Below are 27,345 nucleotides of genomic sequence, written 5' to 3'. Positions count from 1 at the left end.
GGCTGGTCTTGAACTCCCGACCTCAAGTGATCCACCTGCCTCGGCCTCCCAAAGTGCTGGAATTACAAACATAAGCCACCATGCCTGGCCTGTGCCACTGCACTCAGCCAATATTTTGAATTTGGGAATAAAAGGACCTAGAAAAGGAGACTGAGGGAAGTAACCAGAGAAGAAAACCAAGAGAGTTTGGTGTCATGTAATTCAAGAGGAGACAGTATTTCAAGAAGTGCTTGAAAGCAATGGTCAATTATGTTTAATGCCATTGGAAATGAGACAAAATGAGGATTAGATTTGTTAAGAATAGCAGACAGTATGAGGCCTGCGTTCTTAGAACTTGATACCTGTCTTCCTCCTGGCCTTTTTCTTACTGTTAAAGAAAAGCAACCTCCTGATGGTCAGCAGGACCCTCCTTTAATAAGACTCCTTATAATGTCTGATCTAGAACCATATCCGAGAAAAGAGAAGGCAGAACTTCAAGATGACTCCAACAAAGTGCTCAAACATACAAGATCTCAGGCTTTGAAAGAGCCAGTAGTCTCTGGATGAATTGGAACTTTCAGAAAACTCATCCCCTGCAACATTTTCCTTTAGTATAAAGTCTCTTTGAAAGGAAAATGTGCTCTTTAATGCAGTCAGCACTTTTTTTTTTTAACCCAACTTCCAGCACTGAGCATTTTCTGCAAGAAAGACATTCAGGCATTCTTGCAGAGAGGCCAGCCGCCTCTCAACCCAAAACAGCACCATTATCATGAGAAAAAGTCTTTTTGTTACTTGAAAAATGCCTCTAAATATAGCTTTTCCATGTGTTTTGCTGGGTTTTTTCCTTTTTAAATTTATTTTTATTTTTTATTTATTTATTTTTTTTTTGAGAGCAAGACTGGGTCTTTCTTCATAGCCCAGGCTAGAGTGCCGTGGCACAATCAGAGCTCACTGTAACCTTGAACTCCTGGGTTCAAGAGATCCTCCCCCTTAGCCTTCTCAGTCGCTGGGACTACAGGTGTGTGCTACCACACTCAACTAACTTATTATTATTATTATTGGTAGATAGGAGGTCTTGCTATATTGCCCAGGCTGGACTCAAACTCTTGGCCTCAGATGATCCTCCTGCCTTGGCCTCTGAAAGTGCTGGGATTACAAGTGTGAGCCACAGTGCCTGGCCACTTTAGTATGTTTTTTAAATTAAGTTCTTCCCTCAAATTATTACTGGTTAGCAACATTAGACAGGGACAGTCACTCAATTCTTTTCTTTTCAAGTAGTTGTATTGGTGGCTGCTTCAAAATTATTTGTTTTATTTTAATTTTCAGGATCATTCTGTTTTTGATTATTCTACTGGGGCACCTTACAGTGCTGAAAATGCCTCATAGCCTAGGCATGACACTTGAGGATTTGAGAAATCTATGAAAAGAAGTGGTGCTGTCAGATGTTGTGAGGAGTGATGTCCTAGAACCTTTGAAAAATTTTGCTTGGAGACCTCAATATGAGTTGCATAACTAGCATGAATTATTTGCAGTTCCAGAGAGTTGTAAACAACAGCAGTTGAGAAATATTTTCATAATTCCACATTCAGATCAAATATCCTTGAGTAAAGATCTTTCCTAATAAGTAGATTCTCATTTATGTGGATTGATTTAGGCATGGTTCTAAGTAAATGTGTGGGATATTTGGATAAGTATTTTCTCAAAACTTTAATGCTCCAGCTATATTTTAAGATTGCCTTAATATTATAGATTTTACAAGTAATTTTAAAATTACTAAAGTGATTCAATTGAAGAGTTTGCCTTCCATTATAGCATTCCAAATGGTGTTTGTTTACTTATCTTAGAGGGTTTATTTAAATCTTTCTTTTTGACATCATTGAGAGGCATTAAAGAACTAAAGAGTTTTTACACGAGATCAGAAGATCTCGTGTAAAAATGGGAAGTAGAGGCCAGGCACAGTGGCTCACACCTGTAATCCCAGCACTTTGGGAGGCCAAGGCAGGCAGATCATGAGGTCAGGAGATGGAGACCATCCTGGCTAACACGATGAAACCCCGTCTCTACTAAAAATACAAAAAAATTAGCCGGTCATGGTGATGGGCGCCTGTCGTCCTAGCTACTCGGGAGGCTGAGGCGGGAGAATGGCGTGAACCCGGGAGGCGGAGCTTGCAGTGACCTGAGATCAGGCCACTGCACTCCAGCCTGGGAGACAGAGCGAGACTTCGTCTCAAAAAAAAAAAAGGAAGTAGATAAGAGTAGAAATACAAAGAATGTGTTTCCTTTTCTCTCTTTCAAGCTTCTTTCTCATCCAGTAGCAATTTTTTTCCCTATTTATCCAAAAGCCTCTTCAGATGCCAAAATGTGAAGCTTAGGTTTAGTTAACTGCACTTTATCCTAAGGCTTTTACTCCATTAATGTCTCAAGGATTGCCCAGAATCAGGAGAAGGATCAACTTTTCAAAGTTTAAAAAATACATGTAAGAATGAAGATTGGGTTAAAAATATGATGAGGCAATATGGAATTACATATTTTACCAATAAAGTATGTAAAATTTTTGGTCCTAAATAACATATTTATGGAAAAGACTTTTTGGTCAATTCAGAGTAGAATTATTTATGAAATATTTTCTTTTTCCAATACACTATTTCCAGATCCCTTTGTGGTCACTTGTTAATGGTAAGATTTTTAAAAGGGAGAATCCATGATTCTCGTGTAAATATAAAATGAACATCTGTCAAAGATTTTACCTACCTCATTAACCAATGAGGGAACCAGTAAGATGTTACAGCCAATTCAAAGGAAATGTAAAAGAACCCTGTTTATTTAGGCAAATATGAATGCCCAAATGACTTTACAAATAGATGCAAAATAGGTCTAGCTACAGGGCAACAATCAACTGCATTCCACCAGACGGAATCTGTATTTCTCTGGGCAAAATCATTTGCACTATCAATTTTCTGCCACTTACAGGGTGGTAAAATATAATTGCTCAAATCAATGAAAGGCTAAGACAACCTAGAAAGAATGCACTTAACAGAGATATCCAGTAATCAGTAATCTTTGGGGTTCTTTTTTTTTTTTGAGACAGAGTCTCACTCTGTCACGCAGGCTGGAGTGCAGTGGCGGATCTCAGCTCACTGCAACCTCCATCTCCAGGGTTCAAGCGATTCTTCTGCCTCAGCCTCATGAATAGCTGGGATCACAGGCTCATACCACCACACCCAGCCAATTTCTGTATTTTTAGTAGAGACAGGGTTTCTCCAGGTTGGTCTCGAATTCCTGACTTCAGGTGATCCTCCCACCTCAGCCTCCCAAAGTGCTGAGATTACAGGCATGAGCCACTGTGCCCAATTTTAAACTCTAATTTTTCTCACATATTATTCAGTTTATTCCCTTCTCTTTTTTCACCCTATTGTCATGCCACCACTCACATACACAAAAATACACCAAATGAAACAAGTAAAGAGAAATCCACAACCCCTATTGGCTTATAGCTTGAAATGTAATTAGATTGAAAACCTGTACCTAAATTGAGTATTTTTAATAAGACTTCCTGCATGTTTCAATTTGCATTTTTTAATTAGGCCATGAAACTAGTGATGGCATCAAAATAAGACACTTATAAAGCTGTTTTTATTTTTAATCATCCCAATGATTTTTAAAACAGACATATATGAGAAAGGAAGAGAGAGGAAAGTAATAGGATAAAAGGAAAAGTTAATTTTCACATTGTATTAGTCCATTTTCACATTGTATTAGTCTATTTTCACATTGCTGAAAAGACATGTCTGAGACTGGGCAATTTACAAAAGAAAGAGGTTTAATTGGACTTATAGTTTCATATGGCTAGGGAGGCCTCACAATCATGGTGGAAGGCAAGTAGGAGCAAGTCACATCTTACATGGATGGTAGCAGGCAAAAAAGAGAGCTTGTGCAGAGAAACTCCCGCTTTCTAAACCAACAGATCTCGTGAGACCTGTTCACTATCACGAGAACAGCACAGGAAGGACCTGCCCCCATGATTCAGTCATCGTTCATCAGGTCCCTCCCACAACACATGGAAATTATGGGATCTCAAGATGAGATTTGGGTGGGGACACAGAACCAAACCATATCAAATATGTTAGTTACAGACCATGTAGACATACACGTAGAGGTTAGTGCTAGCTAGTATCTGTGGTGACACGAGACTAATCAACGAAGAGTAAGTTGTTTTTGTTTAACAGTATATTAATAAAGTGATTATTTTTATTATTTCAGTGCATGCTTCTAACTCTATAATAGTCACTAATAAACTTTTAAACCACTTAGGAATTTTACAAGTGAATTTTATTGTCACTGTTTTCTATTTCATAAAAGAGACTGGTAATTACTCTAATTAAAGACTACATTTTTTGTTAATGAAAGGAAAAATTAAGCTTGCAAATAGGCCAGCCAGAAGCATACATCATTCATTTGCCAGGTGTGGTTTGTTGTTGTTGTTGTTGTTGTTTTAATTTCCTGAAAGACTAAATACAGAATTCATGTCAGTTACTTCTGAAGTTTTCACCCATCTTCTAAAGAAGTCATTTGTCAAACCGTTCTTCATTCATCCAATGGTAGTGGTGCTAACAAAAAGAATTTTTTTTTTTTTTTTTTTTTTTGAGTCAATCTCACTCTGTCACCCATGCTGGAGTGTGGTGGCGCAATCTTGGCTCACTGCAACCTCTGCCTCCCGGGCCCAAGCAATTCTCCTGCCTCAGCCTTCCTAGTAGCTGGGATTACAGGCGCCTGCCACCATGCCCGGCTAATTTTTGTGTTTTTGTAGAGACAGGGTTTCACCATGTTGGCCAGGCTGGTCTCGAACTCCTGACCTCAGGTGATCTGCCTGCCTCGGCTTCCCAAAGTGCTGGAATTAAGGCGTGAGCGCCCGGCCAACAAAAAGAATTTTTAAACTTCCCAAATTTTAACCTTTTTGTTGTCCATTTTTACATGAAAGTGATTAACATAGTGATTTAAAAACAAAAATTTTCCCTCTATTTTAAAGGTCCCTCTTTAAAGCTTCTAGCTCAACAAGTGCTGTTCAAGATGAGACTTCTAAACATTAGAATTAAACCTCCTAACTCACTTGCCTGCCCTCTCACTGACCTCGCTTCCTCCCACTTGTGGCCAGAAAACTCAAGATAGTAAATACAGAGTTGGGAGATCTAGGGACTTGGGGAAAAGCCTCCTATGAAAAACAGTTATTATTCATTTGGCCATTTGCACTATCAGATATTTTTCTTTTGAAACATAATATCCTGCCTTCAGTAAGAGAGATTGTATTATATCATACACTGTATGCACTAGAGAAATTAAGATGACTGCCAAAGGACAGCACCACTTAAAAACCAAATTGTTTTTAATTGGTGTGAACTCGATGAAGACCTAAGGATAGTGGATTGGGAGATAAGCCAGTGAGGCTGTTTTACATTTGATAAAACTCTCATTTGGGAGACATAAAACAGACATTTATTGTTTTTGCTATTAACCCTAAATGTCTAGATAGTAAAAAATTACACACATGTGCATGCGCACATATATATGTATATATGTGTGTGTGTATATGTTTTAATTGAAGCATGATGCCTTAAAATAAGTTTCAACCATTGCAACAAGTTCATGGGGCTTCAGTAGAATGGCCTTTCTGTTTTATGTGCTTTTGGTGTATCTTCTTGGTTCTGGAATGACATCAAATGCGAAGTCATTCATATTCTAGACAAGCAGAGCTAAGGGTCTAGTTTGTGCATCATTTATATTCTAGATCTTATCTGGGGTTCACTTAGAAAACACCAATCAAGTTGGCTACTTATCATATTCCATAAGCTTATATATGTGAAAAGAGATGGAAACTAAGACCTAAAATAAGTTTGAGGATTATCTGTGGATCTCAATGTGTTTGTATCTCTACCAAATGTTTTTTCCTATAGCAGGGGTTGGAAAGCTACAGTCCACAGGCCAAATCAAGACCCCTCCATCACCATCCCATCACCTCCTTTTTAAAACTGAAGTTTTATTGGAACACAGCCACACTAATTTGTTTACATATTTCATTCCACAATGGCAGAGTTGAGTAGTTGCAACAGAGTTCACACAGTGTGCAAAATCTAAAATATTTTCAATCTGGCCCTTTATAGAAAAAGCTTGCCAGCCCTTGCCTTGTTATAATGGTTCCTAAAGAGGGCTCTTTATAAGCAACAGAACCGTAATTCTTATTGCATAGAAAAAGCTGGTAGGGTGCAGTTCTTCTTGAGATCTTGCCATCTTTCTGATTCGAAAACAAAATTTGGTACCACACTATTAAAGAAGTGTTATTCATCACACCATTGTCAAAGTTGGCAGGCTAATCATTTGCTTTCGTGTCTTTCTTACACACAAAATAGTTTAGCATGCGTTTTCCTTTGTGTCTGCACCTGTGTGGCAAAATTCGGTGCTTGTGTATCTGTTATGATTCTTGTCACAGGAGCCAGGCAGGTGGATGTGGATGTGTAATAAAAGGGTTAAAACGATTTTGCTGGCAGCTTTTGGTTTTATATTCCTAAAAAGCTCCCGCCGGGGGCATTATTTAAAGCAAGAAGACTTTTTAATATTTTAGGATACCATTTTTTTCCAAGTTCTCTAGGTGCAAAAGGTAGAACAAAGAAGTCAAAAAGGTGAGAGGGAGGTGAAATTGTGATGAGATTTTCTTGGGATAATTCTAGGTGGCCATTCTACCCTCATTCACCTTCCTGACAAGGCTATATGGAGACCTTTGTTCTCTCCTCGTGGATGACTCTTCAAAGGTAGCTGGGGTCGGGCCTTTCTCAAAGGGTCTCTTGCCATGCCTCAGAGCACTGAGTGCTGTTTTGGGGGAAGTCTTATCTTCTGAGCAGACCACCCCTGTTCCACATGAAGCCCAGGCTCAGGTCCAGGCCACATGTTTGTTGTGTTCCTTCCAGTTTGAAAACTTGGATCGGTTTGCTGTTAGAATTTCAATTTCCCTGAACCAGATAGGAGCCATTTGCACTTGCTAGCATCTAATGCTGTAACCTTCTTATCAGATCTTTCATTGTCTGCCAAAGTCAAGGTTAAGGAGCCAGGTCTGCATGCCTCCTCAGCATGACTCCCTGTGAGAAAGCAATAGGATCATGGAAAAAATGAAAAATAAAAAATTATCCCAAACTTTTTGTCGGAATTATACTAACTTTTTGAAACTGTTAGTGGTTCCTTCTAGGCTTTTTTTTCCTAGGTCCCTCTCAAGGTCATTATAGTTATGGTCATGGTTGATTAATGAAGGTGGGAGGACATTTTTGGAGATTTGGGTATTTTTCTACGTTCTAGGGAAAAACTCAGAAGTTCTTACTAATGTGGCTTGTTTTAGGGGACTGGGTGTGAGGATGTTGAGCACACTTGTCTGAATGAGAAACCTCTCATTTACAGTGGTATGCCTGTGGATTTACATTTGTAGCAAAGCTTTTCTCTATGATATAAAAAGAATTGGAGCTCAGGCTAATTCAAAGAATGTGTAAGGAACAAGACTTCGCACCATTCTTGGAAACTTACACACAAAAATACCTTCTTATACATATAAGTAAATCTCGGGAAGCATATTGAACAAAGAAAGTTACAGATTATGAGACCCAGACTATTTAAAAAAAAAAAAAAAAAAAAAAAAAAAAAACTTCCTTAAATATCTCCAAGGGCTTATTTCGTTATCAGTATCAGTCTGCTATAAGAATAGCCAGCCACTTGCAAGAGGCACAAGTGCTGGTGTCACAGGGCAAACCCCAAAACTGAGGTCCAGCCTTGGTGGGACCTCATGGGTTCTTGGCTTCATGCAGGAAGGAATTCAAGAGCTAGCTGACAGAGCAAAGTGAAAGCAAATTTATGAAAGTAAAGGAATAAAAGGGTGGCTACTCCATAGGCAGGGCAGCCCTGGGGGCTGCTGATTGGCTATTTTTATGGTTATTTCTTGATCATATGCTAAACTAGGGGTAGATTATTCATGAGTTTTCCAGGAGAGGAATGGAGAATTCCTGGAATTGAGGATCCTCCCCTTTTCAGACCATATAGGGTAACTTCCAGACATTGCTATGGCATTTGTAAACTGCCGTGGAACTGGTGGGAGTGTCTTTTTAGTATGCTAATCTATTATAATTAGTGTATTAATGAGCAGTGAGGACAACCAGAGGTCGCTTTCGTTGCCATCTTGGTTTGACAGGATCTGGCCGTCTTCTTTCCAGCATCCTATTTTATTAGTGAGGTCTTGTAAAACAAATTCCTATCTCACTGGAATTTAGAGCGAGGAGAAGAAACCACCAATTCCCTGCTTGGAAGAGCTTCCACTGTGGGTGCAAAGCAGGGAGCAAGCAGGTGGTCTCTGGAATGTCTTGCAGCTGGGAGTTCATGTGACCTTCATGAAGCAAGCAACCCAGAGACAGTGGCAAAATCGCTTATGAACTAAACTGAAGCACCATCACTGGACAGGGTGGAGGAGCCCTGAGCACCCCTGGGACAGTTCTGGGCAGTGGAGGCAGGTGGGATGCAGCCCCTCACAACCCCCATGGCCTCCTGCCTGGGGCTTCTCATCCTGTCCTCTTGTTTGCTTGCTGACTGCAGGTTCATCCCAGAGGCCTGGTCGGCCTGCACAGTCACCTGTGGTGTGGGGACCCAGGTGCGAATAGTCAGGTGCCAGGTGCTCCTGTCTTTCTCTCAGTCCGTGGCTGACCTGCCTGTTGATGAGTGTGAAGGGCCCAAGCCAGCATCCCAGCGTGCCTGTTATGCAGGCCCATGCAGTGGGGAAATTCCTGAGTTCAACCCAGACGAGACAGATGGGCTCTTCGGTGGCCTGCAGGATTTCGACGAGCTGTATGACTGGGAGTACGAGGGGTTCACCAAGTGCTCCGAGTCCTGTGGAGGAGGTAAGAAAGGGGACTCTGGCTCAGATCCCCGCCAACTTCTTGCTCTTTTTCTCTCTCTTCTCTTCCTGAGTGCAGCTGGGTCATGGGACTGCCTCAAATCCAAGAATGATAAGTAGGACGAGGAGGGGAGGCAGCCATTCTAAATGTAAAGCACACTCAATGAAACACAGATGTATTTCTTTCTTGGCTCCAGTGGCTCTCAGACTGTCAGCTGTGAGTGGCCAGTACAACAAATGCTTTGGCTTTCAGTTGTCATTCTGATGTCTTGCAACATATCATCGTGTATCTAGCTGAGAAACACAGTTGACACTGACCTGGCAGTGCTCTCAACATTGTTTTATTGATCTCTGCCCTTGCCTCAGTGCATGCCATGTGAACCAAGACCCAAGAACTAGTCGGAGTCCCTCCGATGTACTCAGCTGATTTCCCAAAGTAATAATCTGTTTACATCTCGAGGAAGGGTGTCTAAAAGGTAACTGATACGGTGGTTACCTGGAGCTGGAAAGGAGTTTAAAGATCAAAGTCTGACCCCATCCCCATCTTACAGATGAGAAAACTAAGAGTCAGAGGAACAAAGTGATTTGTTCAAGATCATACAGCTGGTGAGCAACAGAGCTGGGAGTAGGACAAAGTGTTCCTTTCTCTGTCTAGTGTCTTTCCATCATACCATACTTCTTTAAGCACCTAGAGAATTCTTGAAGCTTTCTCATTATGAGTATTAGTTAACTCATGTTAAATGTTTCCACACATATCCACCTGGTTCTCCTTGGTGTATTCAATGGTGATAGAACAGTAGATTCAGTGACTCTTTCAGATGTTATGAACAGGATTGTAGTGGCAGAGGAAGGCATTGAAATCAACAATTGATTCTTCAAGATCACGATCTTTCTTCCCGCTCTAAAAATACGGTAGATTAATATTGATACCATCTCCTATGTCTAATCCCTAGAGAGATTTTAATAGATGAGGAAGTGCGAGATCTTTCCCTGGCTATTAGTAACCCCTTTGGGCATGCTGGGATTCTGTTTTCTCAGCAAAGATTCTTAATAGTCGGTGGAGAAAAGTACTAAAATGATTTCCCAAAACTGTTTTCTAAACCATGACATTTTGGAAACTTTGAAAATGCATCTTTTGTCGTGATTGAGAACGTAAGAATAAATGTGCCACACTGTTCACATGTAGTTGAAAAGGAATGAATAGTGGAACAAGTACTAGCAAAGAATCAATTTTCTCCAGCAGGTCTTTTGTAAGCGTTTAATAGTCCTGACCTTGAGGTTCTTGTTTGTTTCCACATCTTCCAGTTTCAAACCCTGGAATTCTGAAGTGTTTTAATGGAGAGCCCTGGTATGTTAAAACCTAAATTCTTATGTTAAAACAAATGATTCTGGAAGACAGTTTCCTGGAACTCAGTGAATGTAACTGTGTTCATTTGGGACTCTTCACTCGCTTTGAGGACATCTTTTCTTTCACGCTTAATGAGAGAGAAGTGTTAAATAAGCTTTGGTGATCTCTGGAGCCTGGGCAGGAGCTGAGAGATCAGGTAGAAAGGCTGTTAGCCAGTGGCTGCAGTTGCTTCTTTCCAACATAACAGATGACTCAGAATTCAGATGGTTGTGCTTTCATCCCCAATTTCCATGATCACCTGAATTGAATGATCATTATTTCTAGTCTAAAACAAATGTGCTTTAAAACATTATTTATGGTCTCTCACTTATGGTTCTCAGTTACAAGTCAAGCCTGGAACTTTATGAACAGATGGAAAAAATAGATGCAGTAATGGAATATCTAAATAACCAGATACCTTTTTCTTTAAGAGTCTAACCATTCTGCTGACCAACCAAGGGTATAAAATTCGAAGTGTCGAGTGTATGTGGAATGTATTTAATTTAAAATGTTTTCAGAAGATATTGATTTAGAAATAAGACTTGGATGTTTGAGATACAATTGATCTCTACCTATAGAAACGAAGTGTTTTTATGTAACATAAATTGTACATCCTTTATATCCAAGGCAGGGTAAGTTACTGAAATTTCTTGGGTCTTTAAATGTCAACAACTGAACACACTTACCTTCAGTTATGTCACTGTGCCAAGGTAATATATTTATGCCTAAAATGTGAGAGTTGAAAATTCCAAAGTGATGAAAATATGCTTGGGTTATATGGTCCATATGATGCCCATATGCACTAAAAAATTATTTTGGTATATAGGACATGTATATTTTTCAAGTCTTTGTTTGGCAGTAAGATTTTACTGTGTTATCAACTTTGATGTTTCACCAAGATGTAACCCACAAGGTAATATATATTTTTAATTATTTCTGCTGAAGCCAACAAAAAATGTGCAGGATTAATAAATAGATTTTAAATCAATTTTGGGTTGTAGGGCCGGTCAGGCTAATTTTATTGTTTTTGTAATCTCAAGAGATGAAATTGGATAGACATAAAAGTAACCTTTCACCTAGCAGAGGTAGCAACCAGAAGGAACTAGTTAGTAATTTAGTCTGTAGTTGGTGGCTGCGTTTCCCTGAGCTGTCATCAAATATCATGTAACAATTATGCTATTCTGGGAGATATAAACACTGAAAATCCCATTTTCTGGAAGATCGCATGTGAGCCTAACCTGCTCAGATCTGAATCCTGTGTCCCACTATCACCTCCTTGTTAGATTTTAATTTCCCACATATGAACTGATAGGTGTTATCAAGGAAAGCAACTCTGAGCCCGATCAGCTTTATTGTATTGAACTCCTAGACAGTAAAATCCACATTAAAATCTAGCTGGGAGAAAGCTTGACATTGACTTCAGCAAAAATGGAAGATGAAGCCTTGTACCTGTTGTTCCCCTTTTCTTACAAGTCCTCTCTCCTTTTTGCTTCTGTCAAGAAAGGAAAACCCAGAATCATCAACTACTGTGCTTAAACATGTTCTCTGTCGGTTTACAATGTCCTCCTAAGAGAATGTATTAGCTGTTTTGGAAAGAGCACAAACTTGATGAGCTAACTTCTCACGTCGTGCCTGCCTCCCATGGGCCAACTCTACTGTGAAATCTAAGGTGAAACCCTCAGAATTTTTCCCTCCTCCAGCTTCCCACACTCCCAGTTCCAGGGCGGCTCCCTCACTCCAGGTTCATGCTCCCCAGGCATCCCATTCCCACCTTCCCTCAGCCTCAATTGCATGCTATGCTTAGACTGCCCTGCCCTTTAGCCATTGCATTTGTTCATCCTACAAAAATGTATTGAGTGTTGACCACAGGGCTGACCCCAGATACTCCTTAATTATGACAGAACTTCTGTCCTTAGCTTCACCCACCACCCTGGGCTCCACCTAAGAAGGATGAGGCAACTGGTCCCCGTAACAACAGAGATTTAACGCACAGCGTTGGGGAGGCCTAGTGCCTTGTTTTAGAATACTTTAGATTAGAATGTAGTAACTCTGGAATGCTTCTTAGTCTCAGCACTTCATTACCCCCTGAGTTATTTTAATTTCTGAGCTATGATTATTGGTTTAGGGTAATGTAAATTTGTGTTTGACAAACCTAAGGGAGGAGATTATTGGCGTCTTTCTAGAAAGGTAGCCCTTACTTTCCCCATTCCTTGCAGTCTTAGAAGGGCCTAAGTTCTTTTTTTTTTTTTTTTAACAAAATGGAACCACTTTAATTAAGGCTTTTAGTTTACATTTGGCCACCTCAAAGTAGTTGTAACATTAGGTTGCTCAGTTTAAATATTGTGGCTCACTGTTGGATAGACACAATCTTTACATCCAAACGTTAATGCATACAAAGCAACAAGGCATTGTTAAATAAAACAGCAATAGTTACTGCAAATTAGGCCTTGTGACCAATTACATATGATTACAATTACTTCCCACATTCATGTCCACAGTACTCGTCCACCATTTAACATCTCAACCAAAATGTTACACGTGTAAAACAATCACTAACAGGCAAAAATACTAAACCTGTATATTTGGTATTACAAATACACTTATGCATGAGCAAGGAAGCAATTCACAGTGATAATCTACAGCTGCAGAAGCCTGAAAATGATTTGTAAAAATTGTTAAATCATTAAAAAATTGTTTGAAAATATACACTTCTTGTCGTAGACACCCACTGTACATATAACTATAAACATTATTCCTTATATAAACAAAAAAGGAAACATAATAAGAAATTTGAAAAGTCTGGACATTTCCTTCCCAACAGATATTGAAGGCAGTGTCTTTAAGACATTATACTGAAAGGACTATCATATTTTAAAGACAAGATCACTGTTTCCATAGGTTTTTTAAAAAATTTTAAAAACTATACAGCTGTATTAATCAAAGCACTTATTTTGTACAATAATAATGACCTTAAATTTCTTTTAACAAAAACTACAATAAACTACAAGTATCAAAGAAGCAAAGTTATCTGGAGTAGTCCACATAGGAGCTCTTTGGACTTTCTTTTATTATGCTACAATAGTGGTGCTTTTAGGATTTACATTATTGTACTCTCCAATACAAAGCATGAGGCAGGGGTAGGGTATTCAGTACACCATTTTCATACATGTACAACATTGGTGGATGAAGAATGTCTCTTAGCAGTAATACCGGATGTAGCCTCTGCTTTTACCAGCTGCATACTCTAGGACTATTATATAAGGAAAAATCTCTCTTGTGATACTGGAAAGTGATTAGAATGTGCAAACTGATATAGTAGCTTTCATCCACCTCTTGAGGGGTCCCACCACAGGAAAGCCCATTTAAGATGTTGGTAGGTTTAACAAAGCTGGAATGCTGGCACTGCTGAATTGGGCAACAGTTCTTCAGACCTCACTCAGAGCTGCAATGCATTTAGTACCTTAAAGCAGCTGACATGAGGACTTTTCACGAGCCTTCCCAGGCACTGGAGTTTTTCTGTTAATTTGCCGCACTAGGTCATAAAAGATCTCATTAACATTTATTTTTGATTTTGTAGAAGAATCTAAGAATGCACAGTTGTTCTATTGTCTTGCTAGACTTTGACCTTGTTCCTTCCCTACAACTCTTTCATCTTCCAAGTCATCCTTATTACCAACAAGAATCATTGGAACATCATCAGTGTCTTTAACTCGAAGAATCTGTTCTCTCAAGTCTTGCAAATCATTAAATGTGGGCTGTGCTGTGATGGAATAAACTAATACAAAGCCTTGTCCATTTCTCATGTACAGATCCCTCCTTGCTATAAACTGTTCCATTCCTGCAGTATCCAAGATTTCAAGCCTATACTGTTGTGCATCTACTTCAACTTGCTTTCTATAAGAATCTTCTATCATAGGATCATATTTTTCAACAAAAATTCCTTGAACAAATTGTACAGTCAAAGCAGACTTTCCAATGCCTCCTGAGCCAAGAATGACTAACTTATACTCATGCATGATGCAAACTTGTAGAAACCTAGTACTTCTCACGCTGTCACCGGGTCCCCGCAGCCAGTATCACCCCCACGCTCCCTCCGGATTGCTACTCTCGACTCCACAGCAGTCCTGCCGCTGCCGCCGCCACTCCAGCTGGTTTACACACCTGACTCTGGGCGAGGTTTGGCAGTGTCCAGAAGGGCCTAAGTTCTATCAAGAAGGAGTTCACAAGGTGGAAACACAGATCACATTACTCACACACCTTCACACACACACCTGATACAGTCACTTTCAAGTAAGCATGTGACAAGCCCATGGCCCACTTCCTGCCTCAGGATCGTTGACCCAATTTCATAAGGTTTTCAACAGACGAATAAAGCCAAAATATGTTTTATTTTAGAGTCTCATTTAGAATCTCTTGAATACTACCAAACGGGTAAATGAGTTAAAAATTTAACTTCTAAGATAACCACAGCTCTAGATTCTGTATGGGGTAGAAAGCTACATCCAGTGACTTCTCGTCACTACCTTAATAATGCTAGACTATTCCAGTGGGAAGTATCAGTGATTATATCAACAGTTTCTTATGAAGTGTTTGGCTGTGTCATCATGCCATGAATTTCAAATGGCTCATCCGAGCTGCAACCAGGAGAACACCCTGCAGTCAGCATTACAGAATATAATGGAATAATTTGAATGTCTGATAGAAATCTCAAATGCTGCACCCTGAACTGGCCATGATATATTTAAATTAAATTTCAAAGCTCATAAACAATTTAGAAAAAAGAAAATATAAAGATACCATCACAGCCACAGGGTAAATATTGTGATTCATTTTTTATTTTTATTTATTTATTTTTGAGACGGCGTTTTGCTCTTCTCACCCAGGCTGGAGTGCAATGGTGTGATCTCAGCTCACTGCAACCTCCACCTCCTAGGTTTAAGCAATTCTCCCGCCTCAGTTTCCTGAGTAGCTGGGATTACTGGTGTGCATCACCACAGCTGGCTAATTTTGTATTTTTAGTAGAGATGAGATTTCACCATTTTGGCCAGGCTGGCCTCGAACTCCTGAACTCAGGTCATCCGCCCACCCTGGCCTCCCAAAGTGCTGGGATTACAGGCATGAGCCAGTGCACCCGACTTTGTGATTTTTTTTTTTTAATGTTTAATTTCTCAGACTTACAAGGAAGAAAGATGATTTGGACTCCAGTTGAGTCACTTTTTAAATGATGGTCTTCCTAAGTGGACTAGATTAATGTCACATCCGCCTAGCAGGTATTAGCCGATGATTGAGCTGATGACTTTTTGGAGAAACACAGGGTACGTAGGAGGAGAGCAGCATGATGGGTCAACTGTACTATACTAGGTAGTGTCTGATGAAGCAGTGCAGAAAATAAAGCAAGGCAATATGTGTGTATTTATATATATTGCTAAGTACATGGATAGTCCCAGACTCTGCTATAACTATATATAAATGTCCAGCTATAGATAGGTATCTTTAAATGTAAGTATCTTTATATACACAGCTATGTATGGCTGAAGGCAAATTAGTGAGAATGTCCTGTCTTGCCTCTTAAACTGAACTCTGCTGAAATGATTCCAGACAAATGCCTAGGTTATTCCTAAAGATCTCCAGGGAAGCAGATATGACAGCCTCTTAATGTTTTTAAATATTAAGTCTGTTGGTCAGTGCTAAGGGCACAGCCATCCTCAGCTTTACCATTTACAGCTGTATGACCTTAAGCAGGTCTCTTCACCCTTCCCAGCCTGTTTTCTTATCTGTAAAATGGGGATAAAAATAGTGCTTACTTTGTGCAATTGTTGATGCATGCCAAGCTCTTAGCCTTGGTACCCGGTTAATAATGATGCATGCCAAGCTCTTAGCCTTGGTACCTGGTTAATAATGGTCATCCTGTAAATGTTAGCTCTTGTTATTATGACTGGGCATCAAAATGAAATGTCTGGCTATTACATTGCTCATTTAAATGTCTCCACAAGGGGGCCAGGTGCAATGGCTCATGCCTGTAATCCCAACACTTTGGGAAGCAGAGGTGGGCAGATCACTTGAGGTCAGGAGTTCAAGACCAGACTGACCAGCATGGTGAAACCCCATCTCTACTAAAAACACAAAAATTAGCCGGCCATGGTGGCACACACCTGTAATCCCAGCTACTCAGGAGGCTGAGGCAGGAGAATCGCTTGAACTCAGGGGGCAGAGGTTGCAGTGAGCTGAGATCGTGCCACTACACTCCAGCCTGGGCGAGATTCTGCCTTGAAAAACAACTAAAAAATAAAGTAAAATAAAAATAAGCGTCTCCCCAAGGGCCCTGCAGACCACCTTGGAGAACTTCCCAGTGTGCCAGTCACTGCTCAAACTGCTGTTTCACTAGCACTGAGTCAGGGCGTGTGGGTGTCAGTGGAGAGGTTGTTTTCCATAGCTGTGGTTATTATGCATTTTATTCTCTTTCTTTGTTCCAACTTCCAAGGCTGCTTTAGGTCACAAAAGAAATGAACCAGAATCAGAAGGAAAAGAGCAAAGACTGGAGTCCTAGATTCAAGACCTCAAGAGCCCAGCAGTTTACAGAATTCTGGATATAAAACATGACCTTGGGCCTCCCTTCCAAATACAACAAACTCCTATCGATTAAAATACAAGATGTGAAGTTCTTAGGCCCTTTTTTGTCACCCTGTGCTCCTTGTGCATTGAATTATCACGTTCCAGCATTGATGGCATTAGCCTCGTGGCATTTTTTAAGCATTTCAAGAGTCTAGGTAGCAGCCTGTCTTCTGTGGGGGAGTTGCCCCCCTCAAGGAGCATGCTCCCAGAGGCAGCAAGCTTATGAGTACTTTCTCCCAGCTCGAGTGATGCTTGACAAGATTGGCAGTCCCGGGCTTTAAACTGCCATCTCTGACATGCAGCGAGAGTCCTACAGATCAGAGGGACCTCCCACCAGCTGCCTTGTCCACACTTCATCACCCCCCCACACACACACCCACTTTGCACTCTGGCCTGACCGTGTGATTTGTACCCAGGTGTCCAGGAGGCTGTGGTGAGCTGCTTGAACAAACAGACTCAGGAGCCTGCTGATGAGAACCTGTGCGTGACCAGCCGCCGGCCCCCACAGCTCCTGAAATCCTGCAATTTGGATCCCTGCCCAGCAAGGTAAGGGATGTGTGGCCTGCCCTGCTGCCCAGGGGCACATACAGAACTGGGTGCATCTTTCAGTGGGCAAGACTGAAACACTTATTGTTACGCAATGTTTTGAAAACCAATTAGCATCAGTTCAAACTTTTAGTCAAATCCACTTAAGCTTAATTGAAACCAGGGCTTTGGAATTCCAGCCCAGTCAATGGTCATGCCAGAGTCTGGAAGATACCGTGCATGCACATGAGCCTGTGGCATGGCTGGTAGGTGTGTGTGCCATGCAGTTGCTTTCCCCTAAAGGGAACATGAGGTGACCACAGACTTCATGGGTTCTGCCACCTTTGAGCCTGTGTCCTAAGCACTCACACTATAGTAATGAACTGGTCTGTGAATTGCAAAATATCAGGACCTGAAGCAATTGGGTGGTATAATTGATCCACTGTGAAATCAATATGCACACAGCATGCAGATTCATTATAGCATGCTCTGGGTGTGTGTGTGTCATTCCACATGCGTAAAATCAATTAGAGCATTTCATTGTTCAGCCCTGCCTGGGTCTCATTATTATCCAACCTTGAGTCACAGCCTTGATTGAGTTAATCAATCCAATCACTGCTTCAGTCCATACAATTTTATGGTGTCTTGAGAAACTTGCCTTCTAGATACTTCTTTTTGAGCAAATCTCATCTATGGGTTTGGAAGGGAGACATTTAAGAACCAAAGCCAGACTTTCAAATCTGCTGATGGAATGAAGAAATGTTGCTGAATAGGGTCAGATCCTAGATAAAAGGGGGAATGCTGATTTCAAATGTTAGTTTTTCTCTTTCTGCAAAGTGTGTCATGTAAGAAGCAGTTAATAACTGTATTGCTGTCAGGCATTTACAGTAGTTTGCTGGTCATGCTGACGCACTGTTTGTATTATTTCCCAGCTGGCTAGATTCCTTTCTTTGGGACTTGGAGGGTACAGATCATAGTCCTCCTGCAATCAGATGGAGGCACATCCCATGGTGACACTTCTCCTGCTAGTCACCAGAGTTGTTCTGTATGATGATCTGAATGGTGAACAAGGGCATCCTCTCTTCAAATACAGAAGTTAAGAGGGCAACTCATGCCACATTCTCCAAGGCATCCAGAAAATCAGTCAGCCACTGCTTTGGAGAAGCACCCCATTGATGCTTCTCCAGCAGTCAACAAAATAGAGTCCAAGTCAGGTCCAGTACATGAAATCCTGAGTAACCTCCTTTTCTATCCCTGCCCCACCTAGTTCCACATCTCTGTCCTAATTTCGCAGCTCTCTAGTTGTTGAGCCTAAGTGCATGGGCAAAGGACACAAACTTCTATTTGACTACAGTCCTGTCATCTAGGAAGAAGCAGTATCGATTCAGCATGGAAAGCCTGCAAGGTTCTTTGTTAGGCAGCCAAGAGGCCTGGCTTCTCATCCCGCTGTCACCAACTAGCTCTGTGGCATAGGGCAAGGTGCCTGCCCTTTATGTTTCCACATCTGCAAAGTGAACTGGTTGTACGTGATGATCTGAGGTCACCATGACTTGCTCACATGTCCCATGATTCTTTATTTCGGAGGCAGAAGCATTAAACAGCTGCTTCTGCTGTGTGCTAATGATTGCTGTAATTTCTGTTCTGCTTATTTGCCATTATTTGAAAAACATGCAAAAGGGTCTTTCTAACCACATTCCTATGTTGTAACAACACCCAAATGCTGAGGCAGTGCTGAGGAGTCAGTGCCTGGGACTTGCTTAAAACTGCTGGGACTCGTGGTCCCCAAACCCTTCTCTGAGCAGCAAAAGGAATAAGACATGAGATTGTACTTCTCATTCTCAAAGTACTAACCATGGTTAAGTTAGATAAGGTTAGGTTATCCTGTGACCCTTTTGTTGACTCACAGACAAGAACTGTTGTTGAGCTGAATGTATTTGCATTTGCTCCAGATAAACTCAGTTCTCTGATTTCCCAGCAGCCAATTGTCAAGCCAACAGGCAAGACGTCTCACTGGGCACAGCCAGGAGTTTCTTGGGTCGACCATACACATTTAAACATTTGTAGAAGGTTGCTAATTACAACAATAAAGGGGACCAAATTATAATGGCCTAATCCAATCCCAGAGTCAAAATACATTTTCCTCCTAAAAGTGATATTTGTATAGAGGTTCCTTTCCTGTGGAATATCTCACTCTGATGTCAGAGAAAAATCTCTTCTTCCCTTCTCCTGGTGTTCAATGTATACAGAAGAGAAAATGTGTTTGGTAGGAGCATAATAGTGTATTGTTTTCTCACACAACCCACAACCTCTGTTCTGTTGGAAGCAATTTAGATCTTTAGTTCACAATTCCTACCCCACATGGTTCAGCGTTCCCTGTACATTTTTGTGTATCTTCTGATGGGATATAAGTTTCTAGACCGTGTCCTTTGGGGTCTTGGTCTGTGCTGCTATGCATGTGTTTAAAAAAATACCATAGCATTTTCAGTGGGACATAACAAAATGACATTTCAAGTCTTAGCCGCTGGGCCTTTGTCTCTGAGAGGTCACCCCCTGGTTAAGATAAATAGCTTTCCCAGGCAGTCGTTAGTCCCACTGAACACCAGTTAGGAAGCCACTTTTTTTCTTGTATGTGGTCAGAGTTATCAGATCACATGGAGAATACCAAAGGCCCCGGAGGGCAAGTCCAATCTGTTTAGCCAGGCTTTCTAAGGTTAAACTTGGCTTCTCTTGACTCTGTGTGATGGCAGGGATTGTTCAGAAGCACATGTCTAACTTTAACCGGGTTTAGGCAGATATATCCTCATACCTGGTTATTCACGACAGGAGGATGTTTTCTTGAGCTGAAAGTATTCTGATTGTTCCAATTTGTATGTTTGTGTGCATGCAGTGCCTACATTTTTTAGAACACTTTTTAAAAATAGTTATTTTCTGTTCGAAGAGTACTAGATTTTAAAGTTCTTACTATCAGCTTTGTGTCTGAATCCTCCTTTCTATATTTCTGACACCTAGTGTAATGTTTGACACATAGCAGATGCTTATTAAGTGTTTATTATATAAATGAGTATGAAGGACCAGGGCAAAATTTATAGGTAGCAATGTTTGGACCATATTATCAGTGACAGCTGGGAAGACCTCAGTGTTTTCTCTCCTCTGCATCCTCCTTATCCCTTCTCTCTCACCTTCCAGATGCTGTTGATCCTTTCCTTAAGCTTAAGGCTTTAAAAGCCAACTTAAAACATAAATGGCCTCAGGATTGAATCTTTCTTTTTTTCTTTTTCTTTTCTTTTGAGACAGAGTCTCACTCTGTTGCCCAGGCTGGAGTGCGGTGGTGAGATCTCAGCTCACTACAAGCTCCACCTCCCAGGTTCACACCATTCTCCTGCTTCAGCCTCCTGAGTAGCTGGAACTACAGGCACCCACCACCACGCCCAGCTAATATTTTGTATTTTTAGTAGAGACAGGGTTTCACCATGTTAGCCAGGATGGTCTCAATATCCTGACCTCATGATCCGCCCACCTTGGCCTCCCAAAGTGCTGGGATTACAGGCGTGAGTCATCGCGCCCGGTCAGGATTGAACCTTTTATGTTATCATGCATGTATGGCAAAGTATCCCCCAAGTAAGGATACAAGTACAAGGTTTAATAGAAAAGAGAGGGAGAGGTGGAGGTTAAGTAAGTTCTAGGCATTACCCAGGGAGGAGTTTGATTGTCGGGAAAGATTGAAAGTAGTATATGGAAGACAGATGTTAATCCCTTCACAATTTTGCCTAAGATTAACCATAAGAAGTTAGGACCATTTTTGCTCGTGAGCTACCAGTGAGAATTTTCCATGAAAGTTAATGAGTAATTTGTGTGTCTAGAAGGCATATCATCCACCCAATCCTTCAGTGGTGAAACCAGCTCAAGGGAGAAATGCCCAAAAAGGACCTAAGAGCAGTCATTCAAAAAGAAATCAGCCTCCCGTTCCTAATAAGGAGGTTTTCTGTGTTATTATTATACAAGGAATACATGAATAGTCTCATTCTTTAAAACTCAAGCACAACAGGAGTAATAAAAAAAAAAAAGGTACACCTTCCCCTTTCACCACCATCTTCTTCAGTTCTAGTTCCTTCTTATACCCAGAGATAGCCATTGTTAATGCTTTGCTACATATACTTCCAGATATTTTTCTATGAATTTATATACATATAAGAACATATACAAATAGATAAAGCTTTTTCCCTTTGTAAATGGGATCTTACTGTGTGTATTGTTGAGAAATTTGATTTTGTCATTTAATATTATGCACTAAAATCTTTTACATCCCTGAGACACCAAAATAAAAGAATCAGCACATTGATTTAGACCTGCTCTGTCACTTTCAGCTATCTGACCTTCAAGAGGCCATACACCTTTTGAATCCTCAATTTTCTCATCTCTGAAATAGGAACATAGTAGACACTCAGAAAAATTCATATCTTCTCCTTTCTTTTCATTTTCAAACTAGTACTTCTAGTTTAAAAGAAAACATGATTTTTAAAAATTCAGGCCTTCAATTGTATTAGATGTTTTTATTTACCTAAAGTCTTAATAATTAAGCTATAGTCTGGGTGTGGTGGCCCATGCCTGTAATCCCAGTACTTTGGGAAGCCAAGGCAGATGAATTGCTTAAGATCAGGAGTTCAAGACCAGCCTGGACAACATGGCAAAATCCTGTCTCTACAAAAAATACAAAAATTAGCTGGGTGTGTGTTGGTTGGGGGGGTGCCTGTAGTCATAGCTAATTGGGAGGCTAGAGTGGGAGGATCACTGAACCCAAGGAGGTCAAGGCTGCAGTGAGCTGTGATGACACCACTACACTCCAGCCTAGGTAACAGAATGAGACCCTGTCTCCAAAATAATAATAATAAGCTTTAACAACTATCTCCCTGGTTTACAATAGCAATGACAAGAGCAGCCCAAGGAAAAGCAGAAAGTACTACCTTTAAAAAAAAGTGTATGACTGTTATTAATTATAGCATTTGATAGCCACGCCAGTGTGTGTTGAAAAGATTTGGTAAACGTATGTGGAGGAGGGGAATGAAGTAAGCAATGAAAGCCAGATGCTGAAAATGAAGGAAATTCCAAGCAATTTCTGCAGCTTTGTTCTAACATACTTTTTAAACTAAACTTTTATTTCTGTGCAACAGAGAACAGCTGAGTGGTACAGAATAGATAAACAGGGAAGGGGAAAAAAGCTCGTAATTCCAGGAACAGTCCTTGGTTTCTGCCCTCCCCCTGCCCCAGCCCCAGTCTCTTTTCTCAGACCTAGGATGGTTCTTAGAACCAGCAAGAGCTATAAACGAAGCTTGAGAATCCCTGTTTGAAAGGAGAGAGTTAAGAAACACGTCTGAAAGGTCACAGAGTCTTCTCTTTAAAAGCATACTTCAGAATGCCTATTTTATTATACACTAACAAAATCCATGTATACTAGCAGCAAATGATTTTCAATTTCAAATTTTCTTTTATATTAGCTTACAATGGCTAGAGCAGAAGGTGCTGCCTTTTAACACAATCATATTTTAATTTATTTGATGCAGCTTTCAAAGCTTTGCATGTTCTTCCCCTGTGACAACTTGTTTTAAAGGTTACTGTTTCAACATGCTCTTGAAATATTGGTTTATCTTCTGTTGTACTCCTAAATTTCCATACGCTGCCTTTTGGCTCTGTCCACACTAACTTTTAAGTGCTTAAAGCAAAAGTACACCAGAGCTCACTGGCATCCACAGAAATTGAGTCCATATCCAGGCGCCTTTGAAGAGTTCATGCTGTTACTACTGCCATGCCCCTTGGTAAATTCAGATGTATCTTACACTGTCTGTCTCTTTTCTTCCATTGATGGATAGGAACCTACCATAGCCTGTTCCTTAATAGTTGGGCCTGACTGGGCCAGTGAGAGTCTCTTTTGTTTCTCTAGTGGGACTGTATTAGCCCAGTGATCACAACTGTCCCCAGCAGCATTTTGACATCAACAAGAGTAAAGGTCATATGTTTATTTGCCTCAGGGCTAAAATCTTCATTTTTCCTGTTACATCGGTCTTGAATCTATGAGAAATAAGCTTTGATGATATTAGAAATCGCTTTGAAGCCGGGCCTGGTGGCTCACGCCTGTAGTCCTACCACTTTTGGAAGCTGAGGTGGGTGGATCATCTGAGATCAGGAGTTCGAGACCAGCCTGGCCAACATGGCAAAAATACGTCTCTACTAAAAATGCAAAAATTGACCAAGTGTGGTGGCTAGCCCCTGTAATCCCAGCTGCTCAGGAGGCTGAGGCAGGAGAGCCACTTGAACCCAGGAGGAGGTTACAGCGAGCCAAGATGGTGACATTGCACTCCAGTCTAGGCAACAGAGTGAGACTCTGTCTCAAAAATAAATAAATAAATAAATAAATAAATAAATAAATAAATAATAAAGACAATTGCCTTCCATGCATATATTTAGTTGCTGCATGAGTTTGGGGTGAAAATCAAGGGGTTAGATCTACCTTCCCATCATGTCACCTGAAAGCATATATGATATGACTCATTCTAAAGAGATAGAAACATCAGCATTAGGAAAATCCATGCAGTTACGTCCTGAGAGGGAAGCTTTTCTGGTTTCTTAACATCTATGTGATTGGACAGCACCTTAGACCACATAATTCTGCCTAGACTCTGGGAAATGCCTTTATATAGACCATTGGTTAGAGTTAACTTTCTGCACGAATATTAAAGCAGAGAGTGTTTTTGCATCCCAATTCAGGGGGAGAAAAAAAAACAACAAATAACAAGCATCTTTGTGTCTGCTTGTATTTGGTTGTCAGGGATGACTAGAAGACAAAACCCTGTCCTAAAGGAGTTACCAGTTAATAGATGAAGAAGATTTCAAAACAGTAACTTCGTGAATAGGGCAAGCATGGAGTTTGGTGGAAGCTTGAGGCTGAGAGAAGGCTTCCTGGAGGAGGCAATGCCTGTGCTGAATGGTAAGGCATAAGTAGGAGTTGTTATCCAAGTAAAGAAGGAAGATGTTGCAGGCAGAAGGAAAACCATGAGAACAAAATGAAGGACAAAAAATGGAAGCAAGTGTTAGAGAGTGGACAGAGAGGTCAGATCCAGGAGAGTCCAGTATGCCAAGTTAAGTTGTTTAGACTTTATGTCCTGTGGGCATTGAAGAGCCATTCAAGGATATTAGCCAGGGGTGTGGAACCGTCAGATTTACTTAGAGAAAGATGACTCTGGCTGCTCATCCAAGAAAGCTAAACTGGTAATGGGGGTTAGCTTTTATCATAGGCATATTTCCTTTTCCTCATGTAGAGTCAAAAATAAAGAGTGTGCTCTGTGTGATCTGAACCGTAACATTTTTTCATTGAAAAATTAATGCCCTCCTGTCCCAGGTATGTTCACATTTTGTTTGTTCCCATGATCAAGCCAGTGTGTGTTGACTTGGCCTAGCCACTTGGCAGGAGGAGGATACAGCCCCAAGGAAGGGTGTCAAGGCGTCATGAGCGATGCAGCTGCCTGATCCCTGGCAACCCTTCCAGCTCTAATATTCTGTGATTCTTTGAAGGAAATGATAATTATCCACAGAATTGAAACTTTTCAACAAAGAAGGAAAAATTAAATTCTAATCAGAAAAATACCTTGAGTCAAATTTAAGTTCCAAAGACAAAGCACCTCTATTCGTTACAAAACAGGAACTGGCTTTAACTATAAAGAGTCACGAAAAGTCTGCAGGGAACAAGACTTACATGGCCATAAGAAAAATGCAGGTGAAAGCATTGGGGCAGCAAGGATGGTTCCACACTGAAATGCTGAATGTTTTTATAATGCCTTAATGTTTTTATAATGTTTGTTTATGTGTAAAGGGATATACATATCCTGCATCCCTCCATTTAGAATGTTATGATGCCCTTTAAGATAACGAGAATTTCTCTTCCTTTAGTCTCCATTGAACAAACGTCTATTGAATGCCTGCTTTATGCCAAGCATAGTGTGGGAGATACAGTAGTGAACAAGACCCACTTTGTTCCCTGTAGCAGCCAAAGCCAGAGTTTGGGAATGGTCCTGGAGGGGTCACTCTATTTTCTAAATCTTGGATGCCTTAAGTGCTGCTCTTCTTAAGACACTTATTAACTTAAACCTCCTGAGTTATTCACTGCACTGAGAGTTGATGTATCTGTACCAGTCATCAACCTCATTGTTCATAAGCACCATGAGAATGGAAATAGCACCAGCAGATAGCTTTCTCCTGTGGATATGGTGATGAAACATTGGAGGTTTATAGCTCAAAACCTTCCACCTTACAAATCAATCAACAGTACTAATGTGGAGTTTCCCAAAATAAATCTTTGTTTTTTCCTTCAGTTTTTTGCTTTCCCTACAATCTAGTGTTTCCAAAGTCCTAAAGTAACAATTTAAGAGCAGGCAATAATTTGGCTGATGCTTTGAAATGATGATTATTGCTTCCTAAGTATACAAGATGCCTTCTTTGGAAATTTTGAGCAGAAGGCCTCATGAACAATTTGATGAGAAGAGTTTTTCTATTGACCTTATAGTTAGAAATATGCTATATTACTATGTTCCTTAAACTTGGAAAACAAAGTAGGAAAAAGACCTGAGAAAGAGATAGAGAAAAAGAGACGTTAAAGCGACATAAAAATGAGGGAGTGAAAAAGAGAATGCTCTGATTTGTATCCAATAATCTGGCAGATGCAGTTCAGGAACAGTTCATACTTCTGAAAATATTATTCCTGTCATGGCGCCAGCCAAGGTTAGTCGGTTCTTAGGTTATCTACTGCAGGTGCAGAAAGATCTGTCACAAAGCAGAGCCCAGCCAGCTACCTTCTTTTTCATAGTGAATTCTTCCTTCATTCATGTCTTTTCCATTCCCTCTTTCTCTTCATCATTTTATCTAGTTATCTTTATCCAGGGCTGCAGTGCACTTTGGTGTTTATGTCAGGGACACAGGAAACCTAAGGGAAGAATGATTGTCGCTGCATTAACACAGCTGCCAGACCTGTAGATGCTCATTACCTTCTCATGAGGCTTCAATTTTTACATGGGGAGTTGCCGTCCTTGAGGCCTAGACAGGCACAGACATGGGCCGTAGGCTGCATGCTAGAACAGCTGAAAGTGGTGCCTTCTCTGTAATTTACTGCTATCGACTCTGGTCACTGAGTGGGTAGACACAGACACCTTTCTGGCTGCCTAAAGGAGCTACTATACGATTCACACAGGTAGAAAGGGCCCTCTGCCCAAATTGCCTGGAGCTTGACACTTATTCCACTAGTAGTGATGCTGTTAAATACCAAGCCATGACTTACTTTGATCATATATATATGCCTCTGGAAGAGATAGTTGATTGTCATCTCATCATGGTGTTTCTTTTTTACCAGACATGATTTTTCCTAATGGGGGGATCTTGGCAATTTTTAAGAATGGGGAAACTTCAGTAGGACAAGACCAAGAGGAGAGTTGGCAATGCCAAAGCTAAATATTCCCCACCAGGAGTAGAGACACTGCCTGGAAAAAAAGAAATATCGTAGGGTTTTCAGATCAGACAGATGTTGGCTTTCTCACTTGCTCTGTAGCATGGGCTGGTGTATTAGGCTGTTCTCACATTGCTATAAACAAATATCCGAGACTAGGTAATTTATAAAGAGAAGAGGCACTGGGCATAGTGGCTTGTGTCTGTAATTCCAGCACTTTGGGAGACTGAGGTGGGAGGATCACTTGAGCCCAGGAGTTTGAGACCAGTCTGGGCAACATTGTGAAACCCTGTCTCTACAAAGAATACAGAAATTAGCCAGCCACAGTGGCATGCACCTGTTGTCCCAGCTACTCGGGAGACTGAGGTGGGAGGATCGCTTGAGCTCAGGAGGTCAAAGCTGCAGTGAGCCATGAGTGCACCATGCAGTCATGCAACTCAAAAA

At 40.8% G+C, this 27,345-nt stretch overlaps 2 protein-coding genes across 2 annotated transcripts in view; one reads left to right on the top strand and one right to left on the bottom strand.

Annotated features, from left to right (window-relative positions):
• Positions 1 to 27,345, top strand: part of ADAMTSL1 (ADAMTS like 1) — a 419,209-nt gene that overhangs the window by 221,794 nt on the left and 170,070 nt on the right. Inside the window, exons 14-15 of the mRNA XM_050761325.1 lie at positions 8,596 to 8,897; positions 17,309 to 17,438. Coding sequence (XP_050617282.1) covers positions 8,596 to 8,897; positions 17,309 to 17,438 — 432 coding nt within the window. The remainder of the gene's footprint in view (positions 1 to 8,595; positions 8,898 to 17,308; positions 17,439 to 27,345) is intronic.
• LOC126937705 (ras-related protein Rap-1b-like) lies at positions 13,329 to 14,441 on the bottom strand. The gene has a single exon (XM_050761353.1). It carries the CDS (start codon positions 14,294 to 14,296, stop codon positions 13,883 to 13,885), a length of 414 nt encoding a protein of 137 aa, XP_050617310.1. The 5' UTR covers positions 14,297 to 14,441; the 3' UTR covers positions 13,329 to 13,882.

Source organism: Macaca thibetana, chromosome 15 (genome assembly GCF_024542745.1).
Source record: "Macaca thibetana thibetana isolate TM-01 chromosome 15, ASM2454274v1, whole genome shotgun sequence".
In the NCBI taxonomy this organism is placed as follows: domain Eukaryota; kingdom Metazoa; phylum Chordata; class Mammalia; order Primates; family Cercopithecidae; genus Macaca; species Macaca thibetana.
The sequence above is the reverse complement of the archived record's forward strand: the minus strand, read 5'-3'. Positions and strand labels throughout refer to the sequence as shown.

What these genes read in the sequence shown, in the direction of transcription:
- LOC126937705 (XM_050761353.1), bottom strand. Translation starts at nt 14,296, where the DNA reads ATGCATGAGTATAAGTTAGTCATTCTTGGCTCAGGAGGCATTGGAAAG.